The sequence below is a fragment of the Triticum dicoccoides genome, chromosome 1B, assembly GCF_002162155.2.
Source record: "Triticum dicoccoides isolate Atlit2015 ecotype Zavitan chromosome 1B, WEW_v2.0, whole genome shotgun sequence".
NCBI lineage: Eukaryota > Viridiplantae > Streptophyta > Magnoliopsida > Poales > Poaceae > Triticum > Triticum dicoccoides.
The window spans coordinates 612,517,192-612,533,008 of NC_041381.1; the positions used below are offsets into that span (position 1 = coordinate 612,517,192).

At 47.9% G+C, this 15,817-nt stretch overlaps 3 protein-coding genes across 4 annotated transcripts; 1 reads left to right on the plus strand and 2 right to left on the minus strand.

The window, feature by feature from the left end:
* Positions 1-4,540: 4,540 nt before the first annotated feature.
* LOC119349115 (probable DNA replication complex GINS protein PSF3) lies at positions 4,541-12,508 on the plus strand. 2 transcript variants are annotated; one of them, XM_037617127.1, is made up of 9 exons: positions 4,541-5,685; positions 5,801-6,040; positions 6,803-6,867; positions 8,498-8,575; positions 8,650-8,721; positions 9,096-9,199; positions 9,326-9,418; positions 11,852-11,991; positions 12,098-12,508. In XM_037617127.1, the coding sequence occupies exons 4-9, from the start codon at positions 8,531-8,533 to the stop codon at positions 12,226-12,228; spliced, it is 585 nt and encodes a 194-aa protein (XP_037473024.1). In that variant the 5' UTR covers positions 4,541-5,685; positions 5,801-6,040; positions 6,803-6,867; positions 8,498-8,530; the 3' UTR covers positions 12,229-12,508. The 2 variants fall into 2 exon arrangements, with proteins under 2 accessions (XP_037473024.1, XP_037473023.1); XM_037617126.1 differs by lacking the exons at positions 4,541-5,685; positions 5,801-6,040; positions 6,803-6,867 and adding an exon at positions 7,727-7,840.
* LOC119349117 (clumping factor A-like) lies at positions 6,880-7,720 on the minus strand. Its single transcript, XM_037617128.1, has one exon. The coding sequence runs from the start codon at positions 7,553-7,555 to the stop codon at positions 7,103-7,105; it is 453 nt and encodes a 150-aa protein (XP_037473025.1). The 5' UTR covers positions 7,556-7,720; the 3' UTR covers positions 6,880-7,102.
* A 504-nt stretch (positions 12,509-13,012) lies between the features above and the next one.
* LOC119310079 (early nodulin-like protein 1) lies at positions 13,013-13,999 on the minus strand. The gene is made up of 2 exons (XM_037585928.1): positions 13,710-13,999; positions 13,013-13,610 (listed from the first exon to the last, which is right to left on the minus strand). The coding sequence occupies exons 1-2, from the start codon at positions 13,891-13,893 to the stop codon at positions 13,204-13,206; spliced, it is 591 nt and encodes a 196-aa protein (XP_037441825.1). The 5' UTR covers positions 13,894-13,999; the 3' UTR covers positions 13,013-13,203.
* Between the last annotated feature and the right edge of the window lie 1,818 nt (positions 14,000-15,817).

The window sequence follows — 15,817 nt, forward strand, 5'->3', positions numbered from 1 at the left end:
GTGCCAACAACATGTGACAGTACGCGCGCCCAATATTATTGTGGGCAAACAGTTTACGTTCCCGAGGTGGGCAATGTGGTAATAACCAAGGACCATATAATGCAAGCTGAAGTTCTCAACATCACTGTTGGACAACTCCTCGAGATCGAGCCCATGCCTGTGCTTACAGAGGATGAAACAAAACGGAAATATGTCCGAGGCCAACCTTTGGTCGAGCCAGACAAGGTCAAGAACCTCCCAACGAGAATGTATGAATTGCATCAATGGTACATGAACATTACCAAGATTTCCGATTGATTGTCCCTCATGGTGAATGTCAAGGAGGAGCATTACTTCCATGAGAAAGCTCTGTCCGTTGAGTATTCTGAACTGTTTCAGTTATACAATCAAGACGCACTCGACAAATCTATCGTCAGTTGCTATTGTCTGTAAGTGATTTCTTTCTATAATTTAAGTCTCAAGCTAGCTGTAGTGATCCTTTTGATCAATCATTACCTATAATTATCCTCACTATATTCTTTTCTGTGGTATTATGCAGGATGAAGATGTATGAAATGAGAAAAGGTGAACGCTTTGGCATTGGGTTCATTGACCCATACACCGTTAATGAATACACATGGCTAATAAATCCACATCATGAAAAAGTAAATCCACATCATGAAAAGGCCGTAGAGGACAACATGCTAGAGTTCTTGAAGCGCCTCAAATACAATGAAGATATACTACTTCCTTACAACTTCCAGTGAGTCACACTGTCTTGTACTACAAATTCTTCGTTTTTGCCTACTAGCTAGCTACATGTTTTTGCTTACATATGCCCGCTTAATTAAGACATGCAAACGTGTGTGCATGCAGATTTCACTGGATCTTGTGTATCATTAAAGTTGACGCCGGAACAGTTGAAATACTGGACTCACTACTCAAAGCAAATACTGACTATAACATCTTGTTTGGGATAGTCAACAGGTAATTTCAATCATTATTAACTATATATCTCGGCCTATTTAGTTCGTCATTTCATGATATGAAGTATTTAATAACCCCTTTATTTATTTTCTTTGTCGGCGGGCAGGGCTTGGGCAAGGTTCATCAGCGTCACGGAAGGCGAATGGAAAAAAAAGCTTAAATGGTTTCGACCCAAGGTAAGTAATTAAGTAGTACTAGCTAGCTAGCTAGCTGCCATCTCTTTAATTATCATGCTTGATTAATTATTATCTGATCAAATTCCATTCTCGTAAAGGCCCTGAAGCAGGCGCAGGGGACTGATCTGTGTGCATTCTACGTTTGCGAGAACATTCGCATGATGGCGTCCGAAAGGAGCAGATCTTAAAGACAGGAATGTGTACGCTTGTCAAAACACTATTCACAATTTTTACACCATTATCGATATCTAGTCACACAACTAATACACATGCATATTGATCTGCGTCTTAACAGTTCAAAGAGGTGCGGGAGAAGCTCCTAGAAACGGAGCGCGTAGAAGCACTTCAAGAGGAAATAGCGGGATTTTTGCTCGACCAGGTCATAAATCCGAAGGGAGAATACTATTACCCGCTACCGCCCCATGAAAACCACTTCCAATTGTCATCGTGCTCTGAAGGCACCAATTAGGCTAATGCCATTGGCTCCGAAGGCAACATGCATATGTAGGAGAAATTGTATATAGCTATACATGTGTGTATGTGTGAATTAATTAATATGATGGTTTGTGAGACATTGATGATATATATATGCACGATTGGTTCTACTAGAAATTCTATATATATATATATATATATATATATATATATGCATAACGTGTACAATGTGTAGTATCGTAAAATACCAGCAAACGAAAAAGAATTAAAATGGAAACACAAAATTAAATGAAAAAGAAATCATAAAACTAAAAACCCCCCAAACTTTATAGTACCGGTTGGTCTTACCAACCGGTACTAAAGGGCTCCAGACCCCCGGAGCTGGCTCGTGCCACGTGGTTGCCCTTTAGCACCGGTTCATGCTGAATCGGTACTAAAAGGGGGGGGCCTTTAGTGCCCACACTTTAGTGCCGGTTATGGAACCGACACTAAAGGGCCTTACGAACCGGTGCTATTGCCCGGTTCTGCACTAGTGTGATGAAAAAAGTCCAACATTTTATGAACACTAGCTTCATTACCTAAATACTTTACTCTTTCAGATCCAATTTCCTCCTCCTTCACATAGTACATGTAATCACTGTCCCCATACCCTTCACTAGCAATGAGTGATTGTAGAGTAAGCAAAGATATATCTCACTCAATTATACCCCTTTTCACAGGGTTTCTTCCTTCTAATTGAAACCATATCTTCCACTTCTGATCAGCCAAACTGCACAAATAAGTGCTCATGAATTGAATTGAAATTGACTGAGCTATAAAGTTTACTGACTCCAGTTTACTACACATGTCCAACTAACAGAAACAAACACATCTTACTAATTTGCCAGATTGAAGCTGCTAACCAAAGGCCTAGCAGATGATACTTGCATACCTGCAACCCATTGGCGATGACTGGGAAAGCGGTGCCTCCGGCTGCTGTGAGCCGGCCTGCGTCGAGAAACTGGTGCTCCCCAACCAATTATCGACTGAGCCGCTGGCCATCGGTGGAGGCGCGGGCGAGGCAACAGCTTCCAAACTTGTGTCACCGCCGCCAGCGCCGCCTCCGCCAACGTCGCCGCCGCCAGCACCGCCTCCGCCAACGTCGCCGCAGCCAGCGCCGCCACCCGCCGGAATCAACGAGGACATGGCGGCCGCCACCTAGTTCAGAGAGAGGGAGAGGAGGGAGAGAGTGAAGCGAGAGGGGAACGGATCAGATCTTGACCCACCGTTCCGACAGGGGACGGGCCGTTAACGGCTGTCACCGCGCGGCGGCCGTCAGTTAGCCACCGTGGCAACTGATTCGCGGGCCAGGCCGGTCAGATTCGGGGTTAGCGCGGTCGAAGCGAGCGCTTTCGACACTTGGTAGTTTTTTGCCATGGTTTAGTTCAAATTTGGTAGTTTTTCGTACAAAAACGTAGAGTGATAGTTTTCTGTCACGTTTCCGGCAATTGTGATAGTTTTTGGTTAAATACTCCAGGTGGCTGGTGAAGGGGTGAATTGGTGAGTGAGCGATCCATACAAGAACACTGAAACAACACAGGAGCAAAGGAAAAAACATGCATGCTTTTTGTTTTCGCCATGCACGTCTCTTGCTGCCCATTTGTGCGGGAAAACATGGCGATTGATTAAAACAAATGGGCCTTCCCCACACACAAAAAAAGGGGGACTTCCTCTAATGTTTTTCTTTCAAATAAAATAAATAAATAAATAAAAGTGTACTTCTTCTGGTTCTTGATCCTTCCGCCCGTGCGTTGTCACTGCGACGGAAGAAAAAAAGCGAGCAGATTTGTGTGCTAAGACACGGGAAATCTGAGTTGTTAGCACCTTTGTGATCTGCCGATTCGACGTGGAAATGTTCAACCAGCTCCCCATGATTAGGCTTTGCCAGCTCATGAATCATATACGTGCGTCAAATAAAGATCGTGTTCGTACGCCACTAGCATCTCTCAAGATTCTCCAGAAAAATAAACATGGCAGTTGGGCTTTGACATTTCGACAAGCACGGTCAATGCATCGCCATGTCAAATCCTCTCTGCTTTATCAAAGCTAGGGAGACAAATTCTAGCTAGCTAACAGAGATGCACGTTAGTCAAATCCTCTTCGCGTCTCTTTGCAACAGGGTTCCAGTTAACTGGCTCTTGCGACCGAAAAAGATACAAAGTTGCACTACTAGACCGCGTCAATTAATTTGGATCGGAGGGAGTAATAAAATCGGATGGATGTTTTCAGAGGAGCAAACTAGTATCAAGCTGCATCTAGGCCATGTACAAGAACAGGAGATGATGTACGGAGGGCATAACATAAAGTAGAGTTTCTAGTTGACCCGGGTATCACTAGCGAGTAGCACGCATGTTCCATGTCTGACTTTGCAATGGGGAGACCTTGGATGAAGTCATGTGCGTGCATCACCGTGAGACGGGAAGTTGCCCACCGATTCCTGGATCCCACCACTCCTTCATCACCCAACAGCACGCACATTCCATCACTCATGACATATTTGTTCATTGTAGGTTCAAGTTCTCGTTATATCTTCACACGAGGAGGCCTGAACCTGCACAAACAGCAAACACCATATGCATACTTTCTCTGCAGATCACCTTGGACGGAGTTAATTGCATAAAACCACCACATTTGGGGTTAGGTTTGCAGAAAAATACCCGGTCCCTAATTTTTTGCAAAAGTCACCGCACATTCAGTAATCTTTTTTCAGAAAACACTGATTAGGGGATTTAGCCCATTTAAACACTTTTTGACAGTGGGCCCAGATAATAAGGAGCTGCCTTGGCAAAAACACTGAACAGTTGGGGCACTTTGTGTAAGATAGAAACATGAAGGACAAAACTGTGAAACACTCGTAGGATAAGGCCATGGCTCATGGCCGGCGGTTCCTGGCTCATGGCCGGCGGCGGTTGCTGGCTCTTCCACAATCCTCTGCATTGCTAGCGGCCTCTGGCGTCCTAGAAGCAGAGAGAGGAGGAGCTGCGTGAGAGAGAGAGAGAGAAGGGAGAGAGACCGGGGAGGGAGAGGGCGCGGTGGTGGAGCCTGGTGCGGCGAACTGGCGGCGGCGAGCTGTGGGGGCGGTTGAGGGCGCCCAGATCCGGTCGGTGGAGGCAGTTGGCGGAGCTCCGGCCGGCGGGGCTCCTTGGATGCGGTGGCGACAACAGTTGACCTGCAGGGTGTCTCGGTTAGGAGAGAAAAGAGAAGGGAGGAGGAAGGAGATGGTAGGCGGGACAGCGGTGGTCGCCGGCGGCAAGGTCCCCGGAGCGCCGCGGGGGTTGGGCAGCTCGGCCTCTCCCGATCCATACGGGATCGAGGCAGGCGGCGCGCTGCAGTTGTCCACAGCCAGGGCCGGGGGTTGATTGCGTTTTTTTATTTAGATCTAGGGGTGTTTACGTCAATTTTTGCCAAGTCAGCATCTTACAATCAGAGCCCACCTGTCAGGAAAGTGCTTAAATGGGCTAAATCCCCCGGATCAGTGTTTTCTGAAAAAAGATTACTGAATGCGCGGCGGCTTTTGCAAAAAATTAGGGGCTGGGTATTTTTTTCGCAAACTTAACATCAAATGTGGTGTTTTTTTGCTTTTAACTCCCTTGGACGCATAAGTTTAGGCCTTACCAGTGTGCAGTTGCCTGACGACAACTCCAAAAAAATAAGGAGTAGATATGTACTCCCTCCGTCCCATAATATAAGAGGTTTTTTTGATACAGGAAGTAGAATGCAGTAGTTTCGGAGGATGGGCAGGCTACGTTTTGGCATTTGGTGGATTATTATGATAATGCCGTCTGTAAGACAATCTTTTGTCTGTATTACGGTTTGGCAGCCAACCTTAACAATGTTTCCACACCTACCTTCTCATTGCAGATTATACAAAGCCGGGCCTAACAAGTTTGTCGACGCTCAACATTTCCAGTCGCTCGCTGCCACCAAGCTCCACTGGCTTGCTCGACGCGCATCAACCAAATCTAGAAGCACAACCAAGTCCGTCATCAGGTGCCCCTCCTAGAGACGCTTCTCATCAGCAACAACCTGAGACGTCCGTCCGTCCGAGGGTCCATCTCGGGCTGCCGAGGTTACGTACGCATGCTTTATACCATACAGTATACCACACTGCACCGGCCTACCGGCTAGGCGTGTGATCAATCCGAGCACTCAACAGCCTAGCTAAATTTCTTTGCATGTAGCAGCGCACTGCATCCCGTGTGACAACGATGAAGCAACAGATCGGCCATGCTAGGGAGAAAACGACGGTCACGCGCCGTGTCCGGAGAAGATCGCTTTCGGCCTTGCCATCGATCTATCTAATCTACCTAACGGCGGTGTGAACTGGAGATAAGCCTAACCTAGAGAGAAAGAGAGCTTCCTCCCAGGTGATGGATAAAGCAACGGCAACCGAAGATGACGCCCTCTGCCAACTGCTGAAAGATGTTAGTGCTTCGGGTTAAGGGTTGGTAGAAGATCATGCGCAATTAGCTATGCATTGTTCAATTAAATTAAATTGGAACAAGATGATGCACAATCTGACAGATCGAAAGGATGAACTCATTGTGTGTATAGCTGATTCATCGAATTCATATTGTCCGATTACAGTTTCTTTTATCAGTAGAAAACGAATTTATGTTCTTTTAATAATTATTAATGTGAACCACATCTAGCATGGAAAGAAGAACCCAATCTTTGGGCCTCAACTTCCTATGTTTACGCGGCATGATTGTCTGAATTTTATGCAGGTCTTGAGGTTTTGTTTGGTGATGTTGTGTTCCAGCAAACTATATACTCACTTGCCTGTCTCAATAAATTAGCAGTAGAGCTATTCCATTCACCCGTCAACAAAAAAGATGGTTCTGGGATAGTACAGAGCTAAATTTGATTTCTACTTATTTGCAATGTTCATGGCGTTTATATCGGCGTTGCCTGTGGAGGAGTGGCGACCTGCCTATCATTGAGTGTGTTCGAAAGAGTGCTGTTTTTCTGATGATGCGGACGTGTGCTTGAATCTGTACTTGTTTCTATGAATACCAATTAGATGATCACTTTTTGCTGTGAATACCAATTACATGATCACTTTTTGTACATGTTCAGAGTTTGTTCCATATTCTGGCAAACAAGGGCACAGACAAATTAAACGTTTGCCGATTCATACAACTGAAAATTTCACAAGCCTTTTGATCGCATTTCTGACCGCGCAGATATCGTCGAGAGTTATGCCCACGGAGAGCAGCAGCAGCAGCATTCGGATTTCTCCACAATCAAGGTAAGAACGCTCTGAAAAAAAAACCAAACCTCCATAAAATCCATACACAAGAACAGCGTCCAGTGTTGATCACTGATCTCATCGGCGATGATCTGCCCACGAGTTTCATTCCGAAGCAGCGAGAGGCAATTCTACTGGATCTATGGCGATACAGGAATGTTCCTTCAGTACAAAGGCGGATCAGAAGCTCTCACAACTCACAGTGATCTGTGGGTCGAGAACTCATCTGCTCTGTCTAGTCGCGGCCGCCGCGGAGGGAGCGGAGGCGCTCGAGCCACTGCTCGTCGGGGACGGCGCCCGCCCAGGGCGGCGGCGCGCCGGGGAACGCCACGCCGCGCATCGCGTCCACGATCCGGGCCGCGGCGCCCGCGGGCAGCTGGGCGCGCCGCCTACGCTCGTCGTCCAAGGAGGCCGCGGCCTCCGTCGCGCCCGTGCCTTCTTCTTCGTCGCTTTCTTCGTCGTCGGAGGCGATATCCAGCTCGGAGACGCCGTTGTCGACCGCGTCGAGGCGGCGGTGAGATGCGAGATCGGGGTCGGGGTCGCTGTCGGTGTCCGAGGCGGCGCCGGAGATGGGGAGGTAGTCGGCGTCTCCCTCGGCCTCGGAGTCTGACGCGGAGGCGGAGGAGTGGTCCGGCAGGCCGGTGGAGGCGGCGGCGGCGGGGAGGTGGCCGTTCCCGGAGATGGACATTGTGGGGAGGAGAAAACAGAAAACAATTCCAGAGGTGCGCCACTCGCTCGGGGAAGAATACGGGTCGGTGGTGGGCACCCGAAGCCCGGATATTTGGTGATGCCTTTGGGCCTGTTTGGGCCGAATTCGCAGCGCCAGCCTCCACAAATTTGTTTTTTTTTTGTTTCTAGAAGATCCTCCACATATTTGTCGATCCCCTTCGCCCGCGCTCCCGAAAAACAGAAGCGAAGCGCGCGGGAAGAGGCGGGCAGCGGCGGCGGGAAGCAGGCTTCGACGGCGGCGCAGGTCAGCCTCCCCATCTTCCTTCTCTCCGCCCGCCCCCCGCCTTTCTCCCTCTCCGCGGCGTTACGCGTCGCCCCATCTGGCCCTCGCGGCGGCGGCCCCCATCTGGGATGCGGCTCGGCAACCACGACCAGAGAGCCTATGCCGGCCGCTGCCTCGCGCCACTCATGGCGACCGCCGCGTCGCCCTCTCACCAACCACGGCCGGGACCCCATGGCTCCCCTTGCCCCTGTGGCCGGCACCCCCATGGCGGCTGCTATTGTACAAGCGCTGTTTTTCTTTGTATATGTGCCGCTGTTTGTATAAGTGCTGTTGTTGTGTTCTTGATGTATATAACCATTCATAAATAAATTCACATGTTGCATAGAAGTTAGTTTTAAACATTTCATCAAAGTACAATGTTCATCCTATTCCGAACTGAGTCTCTCATGTGAATTCCAAGTGTCAGTTCTTGAACATCCAAACACCAGAGTTCAGTTTCAGTTTCAATATCAAATTATCAATGTCTGGGAGATTTGATATTGGGACAAATTCACTTTCAATATCAAAATCCGAACGGAGCCTTAGAATGTTACTCCACATGAGAATATGGAAAACCAAATTTGTTGAGTGAGTTGGACTTTCTCTCATTGGCACAGTGCAAATTGTTCCTGCATGCAGGGTTGGGAATAGTGATCTGTCCCACTTGGTGAAATGCCTTGTTACTACGACGTTGATGACATCCTCATGGAGGAGGAGGTAACCATGCTCGTGTTACCCTCTGCTTCATTTATGCTTGTACAAATGACATGAATACTCTGCTGTAATTGCAGCTTATTTCGGTTGTTTTCCAAGTGACTGCAAATGGTGTTGGAATGCTAGATCCTGGCGCTGAGAGAAACAGTGTAAGCATCTTTCCAACGGCTTTTGTGCATTTTATGTTTATCTGCTATGTTAAACCTGCTGATGGGCATCTGCTGCCAATTCTTTATCTGGTCTGTTTGGTCTTGAGCAAATTACTTCTCACATGCGCTGACTAGTTAGATGATGTTTATCTGAGATAGATGCATCGTGCATTCTTGCTCATTTTAGTTTGCAAATCCGATATGGAACGCTAGGTGCTTTCTTTATTTCCCTGCGTGCCATGTTTCTTGGTGAACACTACCTTGGAGTTAGATGCTTTGTTTTTGAGCACCTTTTCTTGCTACCATGGAAAATGAAATGGCGTATTTTGCCTGGTTCCAATGAAAAGAGAAATGATCTTATTCTTTATGTTCAGGTTGAAAAGGGTGCCAAGGTAGACCTTCCATTTTGGCTTGCTCATGGGATGCTGTCTCTGGAACAAGCGGTGTCGATAAACGTACCTCCTTGCTTCACCCAGAAGTAGGTCTCTTTGTATTCTGTTTTGCATCTGTAGAAATTCTTAAGAGGGACATCAAAATATACTGTATGCAGTAGTATGTAGTTGTCGTTCTCATTTCAACATATTTACACGTACTTTACTTGCAGAACTCGGAAGGAGATCCAAGCTGATGCAGCCTGTGTTGATTTGAGGGTTCGGTGCCCTTACTTTTATGAGCTAGGATGCAAGATTGTTCCTCTGTAAGTTCTGAACGACCTCAGTTACACGTAATATTTTATTTCCTTTTTCTTCCATCTCATTACCTTTTTCTATGCAATCTTAAATTTGCAAATTCTCATTAAAATGCTTCTGTATCATATTCGGTAGAAATACATTACCCACTCCATTGCTTTGCAGAACTTTGACGAGCCTTAGACATCTTATAGTCTCAGTTACAATAACCGGGCAATTGTGTAGGCATACAGGATACAGCACTACAGTACATTATCCTTTCTGCATGTATTCTGTTTTTGTAAAACTTGGAATGCTTCCATCTCCATGAGCAAGATAGTTTCAGTCATCAGTCATATATTAAGTTAAAATAGGAGGAACTTCTGTAAGTTCAAGTAGCTGTAATCTTGGGGAGAAGATGCATATGAATTGTGTATAGGCAAGTTGATTTCTTGTGAACAGAAATGCAATCATATGGTTTTCTTTTCTGAGAGCCCAGACTAAAACATGCTTTTAACCACACTCGCAGTGTATCTCCCATCTCAGTTTAGCCAAACTATGTTCAAACTGGTGTTCTACTGTTCTAATTTCGCATTTTAGCAAGCCCCTCTGTCCACTCCAACAAATGATTTAATATGTCATAAGGAGACATGCCTTCTTGCTTTAGTTTTTTATAGTGTCAGTTTTGATCCTAACAAGATTCAAATGAACCGCACCTTCTTAAAATTCGATTGATTGCTGCTGTTGGTCCTCTTCTTTCATTTTAAGAAGGTATTATATGGTCGCGTTGAAATGATCAAATATATTCCCTGCTGACTACAACTGTTGCCGAGACCAAACTATCATTCTAGGAAATTTAATCATACACCTGACAAATGACCTCTGATGCCACCAGGTCATTTTGTGCTTGTAACACGTGTTGATTCTGTGTTGACATATGGTGATATGAACAGAATACACCATAACTAAGTCTTCCTGAATAAATAAGTTATGATTATTTGAGGTCTGTCCCTTTTCAAAGGCATACTCTGGACTCTGCACTTAAATGACAAGAGCTGGCTGCAATTGTCGTAATCTGAACAATTCAGACATAGATCTCAATGGTCTTTTGCCTTCAATTTTAGTGCTCACTAGAACAGAAATAGGGAAATGTTTAGTAGCCACCTGTAGCACATGTTGTGAGCAACTGTGTGAACTTGTAGAGGTACCACTTGACAATGAATTGGTTATACTCTTGAGTGATCCTAATTGGGGTTTGAGTTTCTTATGATGGTTCATGTGATTTGGTTGAAAAGGTGTAACTATTCTCAGATTAGATAAGATCTATGTCAATTACAGTGCCAATGTGTCATTCCATGGCATGCATTATGTGACACATTCTTTTGTGGTCGGTTTAGAGGTCTGAATATCCTTGTCAAATTGGCCCAATCCATCTGGTTACTGTTCACAATCAGTTCGAAGACCCCTGCAGTTACTGCTGTAGTCACATATTCGTCAGTTCTGTGAAATATTGTTATGTGTTGCCTTTGTAGTTTGTATACTGAAGTTAGGGATCCCATGAAGTTATTGTGTAGTGATGTCTGGTCACCTTATATATTACTCCCTCCATTTCTAATACATTTCACTGTAGCATTTTTGCTCCTTAATGCATATCATTTTACTATTTTGAGGCAACTACCATTTTCCCCTTTTGTCCATTTTCAAAGCCATTTATTAGTATAGACTAGACTGTGTGACTAGCACAAAACTCCGAAAGGTAATAAGTGGTGTAGTAGAGGGGGAATTCGATCTTTAACCCCACTTTTGCTGGTACTATGATAATTCGTTCTTACATCGTAATGGGTTATTTCCCCACCTTTCTTTGCATTTGATCTTTTGCCCTCTAGCAGCCTGCACCCACATTCAGTAGTGAATTAGGAGTAGGACTGGAGAACATCTGCGTATCAGATTTCAGAATTCAGCCCTCTAGCAGCCTGCACCCACAGTCAGCAGTGAACTAGGAGTAGGACTGGAGAAATGTTTCTGCATATCAGATTTCAGATTTCAGAACAGACCACGTCTGACATGGACTAGGAGTAGGAATTCAGAATTCAGGACATGGTTCCATCTATATTTAATGCTGTTGGCCTGATAAGTCAAGTTGAAGATGTCCGACTGAGAACCAAGTGTTGACTTGTAAATTAGTCGAGTCTCTTAATCATTGGGATGAGATATGGTGCACGTGTACAGGAATGGATCCAGTAATGAGTAGGAATGTCTGAACAGGGTCGAATGCGCCCTTAGGTGTCTAGACGCTTAACCAGAGTATTGGCACACATAGTTGATGTATTGGAAAATTTCAGATAACCGAATGACTAAAAATTGAGACTGAATCATGACTGCTGCTCAATTTTTTATTTGAGTTACTATAATGGTCAGACTAAATTATATCCCTCACTGATTTATTATGTTTGCATCGACAGGGTGGGTGACAAGAGCATCGGCCAGTTCTTGCGCTACGCGTTCACCAGCAGGTACAAGGAGGTACTAAGCAAGGCACACAGCTCTTCGACGATGACAGTGCCCAAGTTCGCAACACGACTTACAAAAGAGGAGGCTCAAGGTACAGACATCTCCCTCGTGCGCTCACTCATTCCCCCATTTGTTTTCTCTTACCATACCAACTACTCTAACTCGGGTTAACTTTTTTCTTTTTCTGCCGTGTGAAGTGTTTGAATCTGCTAGGGAGTCGATGTCCGCCTTCAGGAAGTGGCGCGTCGGGGGTGCGAGGCTGCAGAAGGCGTCCATTCTTGGAAGGAAGAGGAAGACAAAGCTGCCTGACGGGCCTTCGACGCCCTGAACTGTGTACTGCGCAGCAGCGGAGTCGGAGTGCCTGGGCAGGAGATGGCCGATGTATGCACACTGATTGATCCGTGATCAGCAGCCATCCATGCATTTCAATCTGGTGCACCTGATGTGTCTGTCGTCTGAAACTCTGACTTCAACTCTTGTTTTTAGATGCTTGTCTTACTGCAACTCTCGAGGAGGCTTTGCAAAATCATTGCAAAACATCATGTGCGCTCATGTCTCCGTTCATGCGACCAAATGGAATTAGCCAAAGAGCAGAATAACTTGTGGCATCTCTTGCAATGACCGGTTGTTACTTCTCTGCAGATAAACTTTGTGAGAGGAAAAGCAAAAAGCAGAACAACTTTTGGGGGGTTAATGTAAAATGAATTTAGGGGGCATGCCTGAAGCGGTACTGTATTGCAAAGCTTCATTTGTTTAAAAGATCCATGGGAGATTAAATTTGGATGATTCTGCAATTGTCTTTGGGAGGTTAATGTAAAAAAAAAACTTTGGGTTGTTAAAATTGCCAACTGGAATGCAAACTGAGTGTGTCCAGTGCTCAACTTTGGACCACACCGGCGACCCAGCCTGCCGCCGCAGCCAGTGCTCAACTTTGTCCTGTGCTCTGTTCGCCTATGTGGTAGGCTGGTACCTGGTAGCCACCGTCGTTTACTCGTATCAATTCATCAGTTACAGACCTACAGACCACAGTACAGGTGCAGCCAAATAACTTGCTGGATCCCGTATCACCTTATTTATGACGAAAATAAACAGCACAACCAGGTTAAGAAATCTTGACATCTCAAAAATTGCCATATCAGATCAAATATATTGCCATTTATGTTTGACGATTATACGCCAGAAACCATCTTCTTCTTCTTCTTCTACAGACAGAAGAAGCACATCTGTCCTCTAAGCTGAAAGCCCATAATAACTAGAGCCTAATCAAATAATCTTCCCTAAGATCCTAAACAGCAACAGGAGCTCAGAACCCAACGACGAGCAGCCCTCCGAGGAGAGCGCCGAGGAGCACGGAGCCGCTGCCGGACGCCGTCCTCCAGGCGGCGCCAGTGGCCGGCGCGGGCGCGGGCGCGTGGGCGGGCGCCTCCACCAGCCCCGCGGACGACGAGGGGGAGTGGGCGGGGGCCGGCGCGGCAGGCGGGACCCGGCTGCCGTGCTTCTCCGACATGACGAGGACGATGACGCGCTCGCCCTTCTGGCAGTTCCCGGGGGCGCCGCTGATGAAGTGGCGGAAGCGCTCGCCCTTGGGCGGCAGCGGCACGACGGCACCGCTGGCCTTGTAGGTGGCGATGGGGCTCGCCGTGTTGCACCGGTCGTAGTCCGCCCGCGTCACCTCCAGCACCGAGTCCGTCGCCGCGTCGAACTTGAACACTGCGTGCGCGCGGGATCCGAAGAAATCAATCGTAAGAATTCAAGAAAACAGATCGAGGAGAGTAAACAAGGATGTGCGTGTGCGGCGTGGTTTGTTACCGAGGTTGTCGCCGACGTGGAAGCGGGCCTTCCCCGCCCAGTCGTTGAGCGCGTCGGGCTGCGCCGGGGGCGGCACCCTCCACGCGCCGTCCTTGCCGCCGCCCACGACGTGGTCCCTGGCGTCGGAGCCGGCCGCGAGGGCGAGGGCGACGAGGGAGCAGAGGAGGAGCGCCCTCGACGCCATCGGAGGAGACCGGGATGGGTCGGCGGGTTGAGGCGGCGGAGGAGAGGGGGGCTGCGGGCAGGTGTTTCCTGGTGGCTGGTGCTGGGTGTGGTGGGGAGGATGGGTGCGGCGGAGGGGCGGGGCTTAAGTAGGCGGCGGGCGGTCAAAGTAGCCGTTGGATTCGAACGTTCGGGAGAGCCGCGGCGGGCGGGTGGCAGCAGCTGGCGAAGCGATCTTCTGTTTTGGAGTGTGCCGTTGCCCTCCCCTCGTCCCGAGAAGGAGTCGACGGGAAGCAAAAGCAAGCAACGGATGGACGCCTGGGCCGGGACGCGTCGTGGGGCCCACGAACATTCAGAGCCCAAACGCTGGCTTCTGGAAATGACCACGGGTGGCTGGCTCGTCAAGTGCCGAGTGACTGTGAGCCATCCTCTTAAAATAAAATAAAATGTAACACCATTGAATCTTCTAATAAAAATAAAAAAAACTAAAAAAATAAAATGCAACACCATTGAAACCATTGAAAGTCTGAGGATTCAAGTTCAAACAAAAATGGTCACTACTAGGCGCCGGTCGACCGGCCTAAACTTAACCATCTCTCTCCCTCGACCCGCTCAGTAAAAATCCCCAATGACGCTTGCATCTCTCGCCTCCCCTGCTGCAACGCACGAGTAGCTCGCCGTCAGCCATCGATGTAGTACGGAAGGCCGAAGTTCCCAATCGGCCATGGATGATGCATCCACCCTCGCCGGTTGTAGTCCCGCTCGTCGTCGTCCCCCAGCGCGGGTGCTCGCCGCTGGTTGCAGCAAGGGCGCCGGTTGCAACTCTCACATGCTCATGCTTGCAGCCTCGCCGGCGTCGAGTCGGTTGCAACACTGGCATACATGGTTGTAACATCGCCGAAACGGTGGCGAACGTGGATGTAGCTTTTGCAGTGTACGGTTGTAGCATTTGCTGATGATGGCGTCCCCGGTGCAGCTCCTGGGTGAAGGGTTGCAGCTTTTCGCGATTGTAGCTTATACGATGTACGGTTGCAACAAATCGACGGTGATCGGATCGCCGACTGAAGCTTCGGTGGCAACAAAATCCGTCGTCGGATGCAACATCTTCCACCGCGGTTCCAACATACATTGTAGTTGGTTCCAACATCTGCATCCCCGTTGGGTCCAGGAAACAAAAACCATTGCCGGAAGCAGCGACAAAGCGACCGTGGTTGCAGCATGCTGGTCGCCGTCATCAACACCGATGGCCTACCCGCGCGCAACAACCGCGTCGTCGTTTAGCAGGGGAGATTGGAGTTGAGCCGACATGTGGAGAGAGGAGAGGTAGAAAACAAGGTCGGGCAGGAGCTCCATGGTTGTCGTTGAGAGCATAGGGGAAAGATGAGTTGCGGGAGGACCAAGGATGGGAGAAGGAAGACGAGCTGCAAAGGGAACAAATAAGGATCAAAGGAGCCGGGCGGTGCGTGGACCCACACGAAACATGCGGTCAGGGAGCGCCAATGATGTTTCTTATCCAACCGCGCGTGTGTAGTCGGCTGGCCGGTGGGAAACGTTTCCCCAAAAAGATAGTCTGAGGATTTTCTCATGCCCTTTTCCATGAAGGATAGTCTGAGCTTTTTTATTTTCTATTTTTGTTCCCGGTAGCCATTTTTATTTCTTTTGGTGCCGACAAGCGGGATCCACACGCAACAGTTGTGTAGGGTCGATGCATACATATGGGAATGCACACCACGTGGGTAGAGGTAATGACCACAGAAGGAAAAGGCATCGTAGTTGCACGAGTTCGTGTTGAAAATATTATGTTATCTTCAACTTCGACCCTCAAATCGCCCGCAAACGTCTGGACCGCGCGGTCCGGATCTGTTGCCATCCAACACGGTCCTCCATCAGTCTATTCGGCTTTCTGGATGCACCTTTTCCCGCAAATCAGGGGAGGAAGGAGGGGG